General features: G+C 49.8%; 1 protein-coding gene across 1 annotated transcript in view; it reads right to left on the bottom strand.

The window, feature by feature from the left end:
* The window catches only part of PIK3R6 (phosphoinositide-3-kinase, regulatory subunit 6), a 48,713-nt gene that overhangs the window by 10,716 nt on the left and 21,997 nt on the right, over positions 1-16,000 (bottom strand). Inside the window, exons 3-13 of the mRNA XM_004684599.2 lie at positions 15,163-15,246; positions 14,550-14,641; positions 13,519-13,587; positions 12,956-13,088; positions 12,734-12,803; positions 11,588-11,771; positions 9,335-9,500; positions 7,017-7,103; positions 5,856-6,279; positions 5,389-5,467; positions 4,612-4,734 (exon numbers count right to left, since the gene is read on the bottom strand). Of these exons, the coding sequence (XP_004684656.1) occupies positions 4,612-4,734; positions 5,389-5,467; positions 5,856-6,279; positions 7,017-7,103; positions 9,335-9,500; positions 11,588-11,771; positions 12,734-12,803; positions 12,956-13,088; positions 13,519-13,587; positions 14,550-14,641; positions 15,163-15,246 (1,511 nt within the window). The remainder of the gene's footprint in view (positions 1-4,611; positions 4,735-5,388; positions 5,468-5,855; positions 6,280-7,016; positions 7,104-9,334; positions 9,501-11,587; positions 11,772-12,733; positions 12,804-12,955; positions 13,089-13,518; positions 13,588-14,549; positions 14,642-15,162; positions 15,247-16,000) is intronic.

Raw genomic sequence — 16,000 nt, 5'->3', positions numbered from 1 at the left:
GGAGTAAGAACTGATTATGTGATACATCTTTCAGTTCTTGTTGTATATGAGTTGGTTTGAAAAGATAGGCAAAGTTAACTAACTATGCTAGCAGAGAAGAGAGGAAGAATTAACAAAATTAGAAATGAAAGGGGAGAAATCACCATAGATGGCAAAGAAAAAAGATCATAAGCAATTACAATTATATGTCAATAAATTCATTAACTTTGAAGAAATGGACAAAGTTCTGGAACAATATGGTTTACCAAGACTAAACCAGGGAATAACAGAAGAATTGAATGAACCAATCACAATCGTGGAAATTGAAACAATAATCAAAGATTTCCCCCAAAACAAAACCCCAGGGCCAGACAGCTTTACAAGTGAATTCTATCAACTCTTTAAAGAAGAACTTAGGCCTGTCATGCTCAAAAAATCTCTAAAATCCTCAGAGGGTATGTTCCCTAATACATTTTATGCCATTATCACCTTAATACTGAAACCAGAGAAACACGACAAAGCAAGCTATAGACCAATAATTCTAATGAACACTGATACAAAATCTTCAACAAAATACTAACACTTTGCATTTGACAATACATTACAAGTAGGATCAAGTAGGATTTATCCCAGAGATGCAAGGGTGGTTTAATATGGGTAAATAATCATTATAATACATTACATCAACAGAAGAAATTATAATCATGTGATAATATCAATAGCTGCTGAGAAAGCATTTGGTAAGATTCAATGTCCCTTTATGATTAAAAACTCTAGCCATGGTCCTCCCTCGTGGTGCAATGGGTTAGAGCTCAGCACTGCAAGCTAGCTGCAGTGGCTTCAAAGCAAGTTTGATCCCCTACCCTGGAGGTGATCCACATGGCATGGCAGACCTCTCCTGACCCGCCCACTGCTCCCCTCAGCAGTGTACTTTTTCGTTCTGCTACTCTGCTTCCCACTCTGTCTCTGGTGAATCCTCTCACTGTCCCTGTGTCTCTGGCCTATACCCCAGTTCTTGTGTACATAAATAAGTAAATCTTTAAAAAAACAAACAAACAAAAACTTTAACCAAGGTGGGACTAGAAGGAAACTACCTCAACACAATAAAGGTCACATATCACAAACCTACAGTCTATATGAGTTAATGCTGAAAAAGTAAAAGCTTTCCCTTTAATGTCAGGAACAAGACAAAGATGCCCACTCTCACCACTTCTACAGCCATAAATATTACCATTTACAGCAAAATGGAAAGTATTTGTGGGAATTATGTGTAATAAGGCAAGTAAGAATGGTAAAAAACAAGAAAGGCATGTTTATATGGTGGGCAATTTAACAAAACAAAATATTTATAAAAAATAGCAGACATTGATAAATAAAGTGAGATTTCTGAAGTTTAGAGGGAGGAAACCGAGAAAGCATCAAAGGGGTATTAAAAAAAGTTCTTTTCCCTAAATAAATAAAAATGAGGGCCCTCCCTAGTGGCTCCACGAGGTTACAGAGCAGCACTATGAAGCTAGCCGCAGCCACCTCAGCACAAGTTCGATCCCCAGCCAGGGAGCTGACCCACACAGCATAGCAGACCTATCCTGTCCTGCCTACTGTTCCCTTCAGCAGTGTATTTCATTCGATCTGCCTGTTCTGCTACCCACTCTGTCTCTGATGAATCCTCTCACCCCCTGTACCTCTGAACTGTACCCCAGTTCTGTATGCATAAAGAAATAAATCTTAAAAAAAAATAAAAATGAAACCCCCCAGATGATTCCAAGGTGCAGTCAAATTGAAAAAAAAAAAAATAAAAGAATAAACTGGGGCTTCCCTGGTGGCCCATTGGTTAAAATTTCAGTGCTACCAAGCTATTCCCAGCCACTATGGCATGAATTTACTTTCACAGTGAGGGAAGTGACCCACATGGTATGGCAGGCCTTTCCTGTCTCACCTGCTCCTCCCCTCAGCAGTGTATCTCAGTTTTTCTCACCCATATCTTATCAGATCCTATAATATGTCTTGTGACACTCAGGTATGGTCTACAGGAATACTGTTTCCTCCCAAAAGATGACACTGAAGAACTATGGCCTTGTGCTAATAATGCTGTCATTATTAACAATGCTCACACCATTTCCAGCTACCAACAGTGGAGCATAGATTAGATGTTCTTCCTGCAATAGCCTACAAGTTTTGAGAAAAAGATATGTTTGAACCACAGTTTAATTGTCCTTCATGTACATGCAGAGACATTTTCAGATATGCATTAATTAAAGAATATTATCCCCCCAACTTCTTCATTAGAATAAGAGATAGAAGAAGCACCCAATTAAGCAAATGATGAAGTAAACAGAGAGCTTCATAAAACGGCAAGTTAGAAAATAAGTATGTAAAAACCAATAGTCTTCTTTTATCGTAGGAATAAAGCTATTCGAATATAATGAGAGAAAGAGGCATCCACGGCTGTAAGGAAAAACTACCAAACACGAGGAATAAATTTAGTAAGAAATGAGTGAAAGCTGGAAGATGAAAACCCTACTCCTATACTGTGGGATTTATGAGGCGACTTGAACAAATGAAGAGTTACCTCGTGCTCCCAGCGAGAGTAACCTAATTTGCCGGAGATGCCAGTGTTCCTCCACACTTCAATCAAAATCCCGAGGGATTTCAAAAAACTTGACAACAAAATTTGAAAATTTATTTGGAAAGCTACATAAACATGCACAGTCTGAAAAGTTTTGAAAGACTCAAGGGGAGGCTTTCCCTCCTAGATCTTAAAACATAGGCTGCTACTTTGTACAGAAATGACTAGATCAATGAGAAAGAATAGGTATCCAGAAATAAGTCCAAGCATATGCATGAATTTAGTAAAGGATAAAAGTGGCATTTCAAATTGATGGGACAAGATGGATTCTGCAATAAATAACTTTAGGACAACTGGCTGAACATTTGGAAAAAATAAAATTGCATGCTTCATACTGAACACTGAAATTAATTGCAGATGGGTTATTTAAATGTAAAAACAGAGACATTAAAAGCAGTAAATTGTCAGTGCATATTTATTTAATCTTGGAGGGGAGGTCTTTCAAAGCACGGCTCCAGAGGAGAAAACCATAAAGGTAAAAGTGCTATCTATGCATTAATAAAAATATCCAACCTTTGTAAGTCAAAAACACTACGGACAAAATTGATAGGCAAATAACGAAGTGTGTGTGTGTGTGTGTTGCAGTATGGGCGGGGGGAGATCTGCATCACACAAAAAGAAAAAAGGACAAGAAGATTTTCTTAGGATTCCCAAAGGCCTTTTCAAACAAGTAAAAGATGAGCTCCCTCCTGGGGCTAGGGCTGGGGTGGCACTAGGTGTGTGACTCATCAAACATGCTCTGGAATCAAGCTCCCTGGTTCCATGTGGGAATCAGCTCCTCTTGGTTACTTTGGGAAAGCCACCTAAATTCTTGGTGCCTCAACCGCTTGATCTGTAAAATAGGGGTATGGTGGTCCCTCACACCAGTGACACAATGGCACATCTTCAAACAACTAGCCACAACAAATGTTGGCGAGGATGTGGAGAAAAAGGAACGCTCCTGCATTGCTGGTGGGAATGCAAACTAGTACAACCACTATGGAAAACTGTTTGGGGTTTTCCTCAAACTGCTAAACATGGAGCTTCCAAATGACCCAGCAATCCCACTCCTAGGTGTCTACCCAAAGGACACAAAAACACTGATTCAAAAAGATACCTGCACCCCCATGTTATTGCTGCTTTATTTACAATAGGAAAGACATGGAAACAGCCCAAATGCCCAAAAGTAGGTAACTGGATTAAAAAGATGTGGTACATATACACTATGTAATATTTTACTCAGCAATCAAAAAAGATAAAATCATGCCTTTTGCAGCAATATGGATGGAGATGAAAGGGATCATGCTTAGTGAAATAAGCCAGAAAGAAAAGGAAAAATACTGGATGGTTTTACTCACAGCAGGAACATAAAGGACCTGGGGGGTGGGGGTGGGGGAATAGTAATGAACAACTATATACCAGAGACATTTTGTGGGGGTGGAGTGGGGAATGGGATCTTAAAAAAAGGGGGGGGTAGTGCACATGACTATGGTGATGGCACACGGGTGAACTGGTGATGGGAAGCCCATGGGGATTGCAGCTGAGATGGGAAAAAAACTCCCCCCCCACCAAAAAAATTTTGTAATAAAACAGCTATGACCATACAATGAGGAAGATCTCTTTAATCAATAATTCCAGGAAAACTGAAAAAAATAATAGAGGTACGGTGGTTGTCGCCCCTACTGGCAAGAGTGCCTACTTGGGAGTCAGGGTGCCGCATGCAAGTGCTCAGAGCAGCGCTTGGCCCACATCAGACTCAGGAAACAGGAGCTCATTTAATCAGAGAAAGGATCACAGGAATCTCATGAAAGAAAGAATCTAAGTTGTCGATGCATTCACACAAGGATGCTGGACTTGTCCCAGTATACTGGTTAGGGTTGTCCTGTTTCCCCTTCCTGCTTTGCCCCTACTGGAGAGCAGGGGTTGGAGTGGGAGGCCCTTGGCTGATTCCTGATCAGGTGTCAAAGGAAGTCTCTGGACGCTGACCCTCCCAGCGCCCTCCTCCCCTCTGCCGCTGCTGACCTTACCATCTCTGCCAGCTTGTGGATGGCGGGGCACAGGGTGTTCACAGTTATCTCGTACCACGGGTCTGCCCGGCCCAGGAAGGCGGCTAGCTCTCCCAGCTCGGAATTGGCATAAGCAGCAGGCACCTGGATGGGACAAAGAGATGTGGCAAAGCCTCTGGCACTTTCTCCCTGGACACCCCCCTCCCCGGTGCCAGACCTAGGCAAACTCAGTACTAGCTTTGTGGATGTGGCCAGCCCCCCTTAAGGACTCTACACTTAGAAGACTGTGAAAACTGTTTTATATCTCAGATGAAGCTGAGATGCAAACCATTGAGCATCACTTGCCAGGGAAGTCGGACCACCAGCCTCCTAAGAGGAGGGCAGAGTATCACTGTGCCTCAAATGCTCCCCAATACGAAGCAGAACATGCAACAGAAACAAAGGCTGCAGGTGTGCCTTCACTTCCCGGACAGACCTACTGCTGGAAATTTCCCTTTCTGTGATTCCAGGCTCTGTGTGTGCCTGTGAGCCCCACTCTGAGGGGGTGAAGATTGCCATCACTTTCACTGGAGAAGCACAGCAAAAGCCAGCACAGGCAGCTGCCACCTTGAGAGAACACCTCTCCGGCCACTTCCAGCTCCCAGAGCCAGGGTCCCTGCCTCTCCCAGCCCCGTGTCCTAGGCAGGGTGACGCTGGCCCCTGCAAACCGGTGGGAGGCTGCAATGTGTCCCTCTCCAGCTCCTAATCCCCAGCCCCTCTCCAGACAGACACCCCTGCCCCCTCCCCCCGCCCAGCTACCTTAGGCGCCAGCACGGGGATGTAGTAGAACTGCAGGCTCAGTCTGGGGGTGAGGCAAAACTTCTGTGTCTCTCGTATCCTGCCAAGGAGCAGCACGACATGGTGGTGAGGCCTTCACAGTCTTGGTGACGCTTCCACATCCCTGGTCTTCCTATCGTTATCTGACTGTGGACAATCTCCTTCACCTCCCCAGCCTACTTTCTTCCCTATAGACTGGTGTGCAGGAGGTCGCAGGGAGGATGACGGAGCTCCTGAGCACAGGCAGTGAGCCTGTGCCTGCTTCTCAGCAGTGCTCCCTGATGGCCACACGCAGGAGGGAGCAGGCACCGACCCTGCCATCCCACCCTGGCCTCTGCTCCTGGTCCTTCCTCGCCGCTACTTCATCCTCCATCAGCCTCCACCAGCCCACACCTGGCCCACCGGTGCCCCACCATGCCAGCCCCTAGCTGCCCCCCTCAGGGCCCTACCTGAGGCTGTGGTAGGCCCTGGCCAGGCGCCCCAGCATCCTGTCGTCCCCCAGAACCAGCACCCGAGCTGTGTGCAGCCGGGAGACCCCGGGCAGCAGTTCCCCATCTCCACTGGGCCTGCCTGTCCTCCGGTGCAACCCCGGGGGCACGTCCCAGCTGCTGGGCATCAGGATGTACGGGGGCCACGCCCGCTTCTTGATGCCGCCCTTGCGCTGCAGCCCCCCACGCTCCATCTCAGGGCTGCTGGGGGAGAGAAGCTCGTCAGCACCCAAAGGAAGGTCCCGCTCGATGCCACTGTCGGTGGACAGCACCGACGCCCGGGCTAACTCCAGGTCCGGCAGGAGGCCCTGCAGATCCAAGGCTTCCAAGTCAGCACTGAGGCGCAGTTGGGAATGTGGGCGCAGGAAGTGTACCAGTTCCTTCCCTGGGGTGCAGAGAAAAATCAACCGTCAGGGTGGAGAGGCGGCATTAAACCAGCAGGGCCTCACCCCCATGAGGCCAGAGGTCCCGTGTTCCTCCAACACTGTTCAGCTGAACAGAAGCCCCACAAGATGACAGGAACAAAGGTCCCGTGGCCAGCAAAGACTGCCACCTCTTGCTGAGTTCCCCAAGTAAACACGCTCAAGGCTCCGAGAAGTCCCGCAGCAAAGAAAGCAGGTAAACAAACCACAGACCTCCGAACTCTTCGGTCCTGTTTTATATCTGCTCATTAGCAGCGCCCTGTTCTCCACACCCCATAACCTGCCCAGGACACAGGTGAGACTGCCAACTACAGGCCTTCTAACCTGCCTTCATATCCATGGGGAAACTGAGGCCCGCAGAGAATAGAGACTCGGGTGACCCAGTTCACCAGGCAAGTAACTCCCACTTCGACTTTTACCCGTTTCCATGTATCTCCCTTGGTAAGAGCCAGGGGAACAGTGAGACAGGAGCCCCAGTATGGGGTGCATGTGAGACAAGGACCCCTTCCAGGCCCCTTCCAGGCCCAGGAACCATAACTGTGACTGCTTCCACTGTGCAATGGCGCCATCACAGGCAGGTGAGGCCAGTGGCTAATGCACTGAGCTATTCGGCACACACACACACACACACACACACACACACACACACACACACACACACACACTGCTCCCCAGAGGAGGTCAGGGTCCTGGCACTTACAGAGCTGTTCCTCGTCCGTCCACAGATGGAAGGAGATGTGTGGGCTGGGCAGAGGGATGCTTGGCGGCCGGTCTTGCGGGGTGTTACCTGAAGGAAGGAGCAGGCTGTGGGGACCGTGCAGGAGAGGACTGTGGAGTCTCTACCCTCTCACCTCTCCAGCTCCTGTAGGGACTTTAAAGGGGTGCAGAGACCCTCTCTTGCAAATCAGGTCTTGTGAGTCTCCTCTCCCTCTCTGTCCCACCTCAGGGCCTAACCCTGAGCTGGCTCCTCCACCCCCCAACCCCCGCCACAGCCTCACTGTTTCCTGCACACTTCCTACCTCAGTCTTCAAGACCCTGCACTAGGAACTCACTGTGTCTCCATTGCCTTCTGCCAGCCTCCCCCATTGCTCTTAGATGCCTGTCTACATCCAGATGAGGAAGAGGCCTCTGTATTTCTCAGGGCCTCACCTAGTCTCTCGCACACAGTACACACCCCAAGTGTGTTCGCGTGGGTGATGCTGAAGGCACCTTTTTAGCCATGTGCTCAGAGCAGCAGGAACTCTGGCAGTCCAGGAAGAGACCAGGACAGCCCGTCCCCTGCTCCTCCTCCTTCCAGAAAACTTCCTGACCACTCCAGCCCAAGGTCACTTTCCTCTCCAGGGACCATACTGCTGCACACTGGAGCACACCTAACTTGCAAGCCCGGGGTTTTGTTTTTAAAAATTTATTTATTTATATATACAAGAACTGGGGTACAGGCCAGAGGTGTGGCAGGTGAGAGAGGATTTACCAGAGACAGAGTGAGGAGCAGAACAGACAAATGTGCTGAAAAGCAGATCAGGAGAGGTCTGCTGTGCCATGTGGGTCAGCTCTCTGGCAAGGGATTGAACTCATGCTGCAGTGGCAGTAGCTCACTTCATAGTGCTGTGCTTTAACCCGTTGTGCCACCAGGGAGGGCCCGAGCCTGGGCTTTTGCCTCTCACCTGCCTGTTTCACTTCCTTATAGCGTGCTTCCCTCTTTAGTGAAGCTGCAAGGCTTCCTTAGGAAGCTGCAAGGCAGCCAAACTTCAGGGAACACTTACTCCTGCCAGGGACTCTTCACCTCCTCTTATGCACATTATTATCTGTGCACAAACACTATTTCTGGGGAATATTATTATCCCCACCTTACTTTGCACAGAAAGGCAAAGTAAGTGGCCCGAGATCACGGAGTACATTGTAGAGCCAGTACTGAGCTCCGGCAGCGGGTTCCTGAGTCCATGTTCCTGCCCAGGACATGTTCTCAACCATTTCCCATGCTGCCCTTCCTTGTAGGCTCCACAGAGGTGCTGGCTGGTCATTAAGCTGAGCAGGGCAAGTCTGGGTGGCAGGCAGGTCTGGATGTGGCGAACAAATTCCAAGAGTACGTTGGGATACAAATCAGGGCAAAGCCAGAAATACATGTTCTGGGACCCTCTTGGACCTCATTTCAGGGTTTCCCAATGCACATGAAAGTGCTTCCCACCAGTGTCTGGCATCGTTGCAGCATCGTCACATAAAATTCCAAGTAGAAAGCAAGTATGTGAAATAATAGTTTGTGCTCCCATGCAATATGAGTGACGCAGACTCCGCTGCTGTTTCTGCTGTGCTCCACCTGACCTGTGCACCCTCCGGCTACTAGTGTGGTGGAGACCTAGGTAGCGGGCTTCAATCTAGGCCCTGCTACCTACAGTTGGGTGGTCTTGGCAAGTGCTTTAGCCACTTTCTAATTCAGTTTTCTTATCTATAAAATGGGGGTTAGGTTCTCCCTGGTGGCACAGCGGGTTAAAGCCAGCACTTCCAGCTGGCTGCAGCCACTTCAGTGCAAGTTCGATTCCCACCCCGAGGGTGACCACATGGCGCGGCAGACCTCTCCTGACCTGCCCACTGCTCCCCTCAGCAGTGTACTCCGTCAGTTTGCCTGTTCTGCTCCCCACTCTCCCTCTGGTGGATCCTCTGACCACCCCTGCACCTCTGGCCTGTACCCCAGTTCTGTATGAATAAACAAATCTTTTTTAAAAATGGGGATTGATAATAGCTGCTTTTAAAAATCTCACTCTAAGGTCTTATTGATCTAATGTATGTACTATATTTAATTACATATAAAGTGTTCAGAGCATATCAGTTGTTACTCTGCCAGAATTGCCCACCTTCTTAGCCCAGGGATCTGGAACAGGCCCTCGGTCCTCACATCCCCTGGAGCTGCCTAGGGTCCTGCCCCATCTCAGTCTGCAAACCCTACGCAGCTACAGCACTGCTCTCTAGCGCCCCCATGCAGGGTCTCCGATCTCAGGCTCCTCGGGTCCGCCCGTCGCTTACCGCCGCAGCGCCCCCTGGCGGCCGCCGCTGGCCCCAGCAGCGAGCTGTAGATTTCCTCCAGCCTCTCCAGGTGTTCCTCCCGGCTGGGGTTGGGCTCGCAGGCCGTCTGCTCCACCGCGGCCACCACCGCGTGGAAATAGCGCACCAGGGAGCGGCGGGAGCTGGCCTGTTGGAAAGCGACGTCAGATACTGGGTCCTGGCCCAGCTCCCACCCCAAGTCCGCAAGGCCTTGGCTCCGCTGCAGGGGCCCCACAACTTGCTGGATGTTTCCTGTAACTGCGGGTCCCCCCTCACACTTGGTGCCCTGCAGCTCCCTCCTGGCCGCATACCCAAGCTCTTGGATCAATGCCCTCCCCCTCCCAGGCTGGACTCCAAGAAGGCTAGGGTTTTGTTTACAGCTGCACCCCAAAGCACCTAAAATATCTCCTGGCACATAGTAGGCGCTCCATAAATATTTGCTGAACATTCCCTAAGTTTCTGTCACTCTATATTACATGCTGACATACTGCCTTTACTATATTCTTGTTGTTATTATTTTTCTTTAAATCAGCTCACTTTTTGGGTTCAAAATTATTTCAGGGGGAACTTTTACCGTTGATGCTTTAAATAAAAAGGCTAATGTCCCTTGTCATTAAGAGAAAGTAACTAGGATGACGAGAATAATCACAAAGAGCAATTATGAAATTCTAGCCAGCTTCCGTTAAAGAGGAAGCTGTTAAAGAGGTGAGGGCTGAGGCAGCAAACTGAGCCTTTCTCTTTCATGAAACAGATATGCCTAGGCTTCTGACTCTGTCACTCCATGCTCTTCCACCGTTGAACCCTGAGAAGAACTGCCCTGGGTCATGATTTCTGGTCACTCTTCACGCCCCGCAACCCCCTTCGCCCCCCAACTAACCCCAGCTAACTGAGATGCCGGGTCCAAACAGGTGATGGGGCAGGCAATAGGACTTTAACGGATCTCCATTCCATGCCAGGGTCCTTAACTTTCCGAGCTAAGCAAAAATGAGGGCACCGGTAAGTATTTGCTGAATGAACATGAGCGAGCAAAAGCAATGAGAGTGCTATGGAATGAGAGTTAGAAGGGGCCACACACACCACCCCTTCTTGTTGCTTCATTTGATAAATACATTGATTAAATATTGATCCAGTTTCCACTATGTGCCAGACACTTGTAGGTGTCAGGGTGCTGCAATGAACAAAACACTGTCTTCGTCGGGCTTAGGCTGTAGTGTATTTGTGTGCGTGTGATAACAGGCAAGTTACCTACAATTTATGGCATGACACAAAACAGTACGTGCTGAAGAGAAAATAAACCAGAGAAGGAGGATGTGAAACTGGAGGTGGGGATGAAATTTTAGACAGTGTGATCAGGAAAGCCTCATAGAAAGGCGACTTTTTTTAATAAGATTTATTTATTTAAAGTATGCTTACAAGAACTGGGGTACAGGCCAGAGAGGTACAGGGGGTGAGAGGATTTACCAAAGACAGAGTGGGGAGCAGAACAGGCAAGCTGATGACGCACACTGCTGAGGGGGGCAGCGAGTGAGACGGGAGAGGTCTGCCTCGCCATGTGGGTCACCTCCCTGGCCGGGGATCAAACTCTCCTGCTGCAGTGGCTGCGGATAGCTTCATAGTGCTTTAACCCTTTGTGCCACCAAAGGGGGCCCACGGAAAGGTGACTTTTAAGCAAGGGAATGAAGGAGAAAGCCATGTGGAAGGTGGAAACTTTTAAGCATAAAGAACCACATTTGCAAAGACCCTGGGGCCAGAGTGTCTATGCTAAAACCGAGATGGGGCTTAGGTACAATGTGAGAGGGCATTCCTCCAAAGGTGGCTGTGCGGGTACAAACCCTGACAGTCACTTTGCATCTGTGTGACCAGGAGTAGGTCATCAACTTCTCTGTGCTTTAGTTTGGATAATTATATTCATTGGCAATGAGAACTTTTAAATGTGACTCATGTAAAGTGTTTAACACTGTGCCTAGAATACAAGGGTAGCCATGATGATTATCATCGTCATCATTATTACAGCAATTTAGCAAAATGTTCGCTGCTGATAAGTCTGGGTAGAGGGAGGTGAGTTTTATTTTCTTCTAGGGCTGTACTGCATATTTTTCTTAAATCAGATTTTCCATGGTAAATACATATTCATTTTTGATTTAGGGGGAGAAGTGATAAGTAAACAGAAGGGGGAAGTCCAGTTGTGTGTGGGGACCTGGGCCAGAACCAACAAGGGCTAGCTGGGGCTGTTACCTGCAGCTTCCTCTGCAGAGCCCCTGTGTGGCAGGCCTCCCCCAGGGCCGCTTGCAGGGCGTGGGAGACCACGTGGCGCATGCAGGCCTCCGGCGTCTGCTGCACCTGGGCGGCCTCTATCTCCAGCAGCAGGGCACTGCACACCGAGGGCGATACCAGCTCAGGATCCACGAAGAGGAATACTCTGAGGGCAGGGGCAGTGGGGAAACAACGCAGATGAGGCCTGGGAGAAGGAGCTCTGGAGGGGCCCTTTCAGAGTCTTGTAGTCCGCCCCATCCCAGGCTACTTAGTTCCTCAAAAGAAAAAACAGAGCCTCAAATTCAAAAGTCTATAGGGGGGCAAAATAGGGAATGGTGGAAACTGTGGCAAATAAAAGTGTGCACGGCCCTTCGATAGAGGCACTGATCCCTCTAGGCTGCTCTGGTCTCTTGTTTAGGTAAGGTCTAACCTGAATCTTCTTCCCTGGGTGTCACGGCCCATTAACCACATCACCTCTAAGAGCGTTCCCTGCTGAAACTGGAGCTCTGAATCCCGAGTGAACACCACCTTCTCTCAGCAGCCGCCTTCCCCCAGCCCTCCCTCCTTATTCAACCGTGTCAGCCCCAGCCTCTCTCCACTGCTAATTCCTCTGGATCCCTTCAGCTCCCTGTATCCTTGAACACACAGCTTCAAGCTATGCTCTTCAGTGCCAGTTCAGTGAGGTACCTGCAAGGGAGGAAGCTATGAACCCCAACTCCATCAACTCTTCTCCCCAACATGAATTGCAGGCATTTCTTCAATCTTATCTAAAGGGCTAGGCACACAGGTGAAAGCACCCACATATTTTGTGGTGTGAATAGGGCCTGAACATCCTCTATGTGGATAAGCCGGTACCTGGCTGGTTGATTCCCTATTGTGGCCAAGGGCACAGGATGGGGGTGAACAAAGGAAGTCCAGAGTGGTCCAGTGGTCATGTCCATCCTCTGCACTGGGCAGGATGACTCTGAATCCATCCCAAGAATGGCCTGAGCTGCCAGCAAGCACACCCATCCACCCTTGGAAAACCAACCACCCGCTGGGCCTGTGAATCCACTGCAGGGCCCCTCTCCATCCAGCCTCCCCTGGCCCTCCCCAGTGAGCAGTCACACAGCCCCTGGGGCCACTCACCTTTCCTGGTAGGGATACAGCTCACTCGTCAAGTTCTGCTCGGCAATGACCAGCCTTTGGTACAGCGTCCCTGTGAAGTCGATCAACCCGAGTCTGAGCCCCACTCCCGATTTCCCACAGCAAAGGCTGTGGCTTTTGACTTCCCCAGAATCTAGAGAAAAGATCAATAACTTGGGTAGAGCCGCACAGGAGACCTGGGAAGGCTTCGCCGCCAGCTCTTACCTGGGACCGCCATCTCGGTTTTCAGCCTAATGGCACAGTCTAAGGCCACGGTGCAGTAGGGGGCGGGCAGTGTCAGTAACCTTGTGCAGAAGGCATAGGTTCTCCGGTACAGCTCCTCTGTGATGCCTGTGGCCTGGATGGAAGGAGGAGTTGGAGTACCCTGCACCCCAGGTCACGACAGACCCTGAGTGGGGTGGAGTCAGAGGAGAGGAAGGTAGGGTCTGCCGGACTGGGCTCACACACCTCTTCCAACTCTGCACTTTCAGCCTACTCTCCTAGCATCTGCCAGGTTTCTTATCGAGATGGAAATTCATCTCCCCAGCAAATCAGCTCCCCTCCAGAACTCTCTGTGCCGTCAAGGCAATGCATGTCCCCTGGGCCTCCCTAATTTCATCTCCGCGGGTACTGGGAAGAGGACACAGGAGTGCAGAGAACCCAGTTTGGCACAGGCAATCCAAGAGCAAGTCTTCGAGGCTGAGAGGAACGTCCATGGAGGCGAGAGCAGGGTGTCCAGCCCTGCCACTTGGGGGTCACCACGCCACCCTGGCCCTAGCGCAGCTCACCTTAGCGAGCACGTACATTAGAGTGTGCAGCAAGGGGATGATGACATGCCGGAGGTCCTCCCGTTCTGCCTAGAAAATATATTATGGGACAGTTACTAAGCTGAGGGCTGAGGGGGGCAGCTTGTCTTGCCCTAGCAAGAGGCATTCTTGGGAGGGTCTGGGGAAGGTAGGAGATGGAGTGGAAGGCTGTGTCCTGCTAAGCCAAGGGCAAAGAATGAGGGGCATAGTCTGTCATGGGCAGAGGAATGTGGGGCAGGGGCACAGGGTGGGGACACAGCTGTGGGGGTGCTGTGGGGGAGGGGCCACATCAACTCAGGGCAGGAGCTGTCAGCAAAGTGACAAGTCCCCAGCTTGGGGGCCCCCTTCAGTGCCGTCACCCTGCACAGTTACTCCTGAGCATTGGTGGTGAGGGTCATTTTAGGTGCAATGATGAGGGTAGAAATTTTTTTTTTTTAAAGATTTTTATTTTATTTGTGCATACAGAACTGGGATACAGACCAGAGATGTGGAGGGTGAGAGAATTCACCAGAGACAGAGTGGAGTGCAGAACAGGCAGATCAACGAAATACACTGCTGAGGGGAGCAGCGGGCGGGTCAGGAGAGGTCTGCCACGCCATGTGGTCACCTCTGGGGCAGGCGGGAATCAAACTCATGAGGAAGCGGCTTTAGATGCTCAGTGCTGTGCTTTAACCCGCTGTGCCACCAGGGAGGGCCGAGGGTAGAAATTTTTAATAGTTATGCTTTTATGTGTCTACGTACTTTCTGTCTCTGACAAGTGATGTGAGTTATTCATTTATGGATTAGTTATAGAGTTCCCTTCCCAGTTAACTCAAAAATAATGGAGTCAGTGAAATACAATGTTGCTTATAAAAAGGCACAGCTGGGAGAGAAATGCTGCCATTATCTTGCAGATATTTGGCCTATGGAAGACCAAAGTCTGGGGGACACAATGCAGATGGGACTGAGACCAGTCAGATTGTCTCTTCTGCTGGCTGTCTTGCTCCGCCTGCACCCCAAGCCCTCGAACCCACCTTCTCCAGTTCTCGGAGTAGAATTCTGACGAGCGCCGGGCTCTTGCCAGGATCTCGCTCCACCTTCTTGTGCAGGGACCATCTCCACATGCCTGCGCCAGGAGAAAGGGGAGCCCAGAGTAACCAAATGGGGTGAGAGTCCTCAGAAAGACCACTCTGAGCAGGTGCCTCAGCCCTGGAGCCCCTGGAGACCACAGCTTTGACCTCTTAGGCAAGTGCTTGGCTCCAGGGCACAGGGGGCTTCTCTGCGTGGGAGTTCTGACAGGTCACCCTTTGTGGACAGAGAATTCCAGGGCAGAAATGGGGGAGGTGGGACACTGGTAGAGACAGGCGTGTACATGTGGCTTATGGCACAACAATGGTTGCAATTCTGGATGTCACATGTCCTGGAGTGCTAAGGGGAGTTTGAGGAAGGAAGTTAAGAAAGGGGGTGCAGATCCCCAATCTGTGCTGCCACTATCACTAGGAGGGTCCTCTGAGTTCTAGGCATTTCCTGCAGAAAGGGGGTATGTGGGAAGCCTCTCACTCTGAGCTCCGGGCCGGGGCACTTTCCTGGATCGGGGGGAGATCGGGGGAGTAGAGGTGGGCAGCACGCCTGCCTGCTGGCTCTTACCTTGGTTGCTCTGCAGGGCAGGAGTCTGGGCGCTGAGCTCCCGGAGCACAGCCTGCACGCTCCGCTGGAGGTCCAGTTCTATATCTGGGGGTCAGGGGGCACTGAGTCAGGTACTTGGAGCTCAGCCCCCCTGGCCTTACCTCCTCTCTCTCTGAGAATGTCTTTATTCCCTCCAGGGATGACTCAATCAACCAAAAGCTGGTGGCCAGCACAGAGCTAGGGCTAGACATAGCCCTTCAATCAGCATTTCTCTGTTCTTTGTAAAACTGTCAATTCCCAAGTATCACTGGATACCTCCAATGATGAGCAAGACAATTTTAGATGATACACAGACAATACTAAAATCTGAAAATTACTTTCACATGTATTAGAAAAAAACATACTTGTTCTCCAACCCTTACATGAAACTAAAATTTAAAGTCAAATATACAAGCAACTCTCTCCATGACCAAACTTCACTCAGACTCCAAAGAGTTCCCTTCTCCTTTAGGTCCTGACCTTGGTCCTTGGCTTGCCTTTGCTCTGCCTCACCCAGTTTTGACAAGAATTCTGTTGTCAGTAATAAGAGAAACCCCCACTCTTGGTATCTGATCAATGCTTCATCCCCCGCCTTTGATTTCTCAGTCTTTGATCTGTCTTTAGCAAGAACCCTGTTAGATTACTCTAGCCAGAAACCCCCATCTCTACCCATGGATCCCCTACTCTGTTCATTGGCTCTGAATTCCCAACTGTCTTGGCTAATTCAGAGTTGAGCCCCATCTCTCTCCCTCATTGGAGGTCTTGAGTAAAGTCTCCCTAACCATTTAAAGCAGTGTCAGAGTAAATTTTAATTCAACGG

The sequence above is a fragment of the Condylura cristata genome, unplaced genomic scaffold, assembly GCF_000260355.1.
Source record: "Condylura cristata isolate star-nosed mole 26May11 unplaced genomic scaffold, ConCri1.0 scaffold00017, whole genome shotgun sequence".
Lineage (NCBI taxonomy): Eukaryota > Metazoa > Chordata > Mammalia > Eulipotyphla > Talpidae > Condylura > Condylura cristata.
This window is presented reverse-complemented; position numbering and strand designations above follow the sequence as displayed.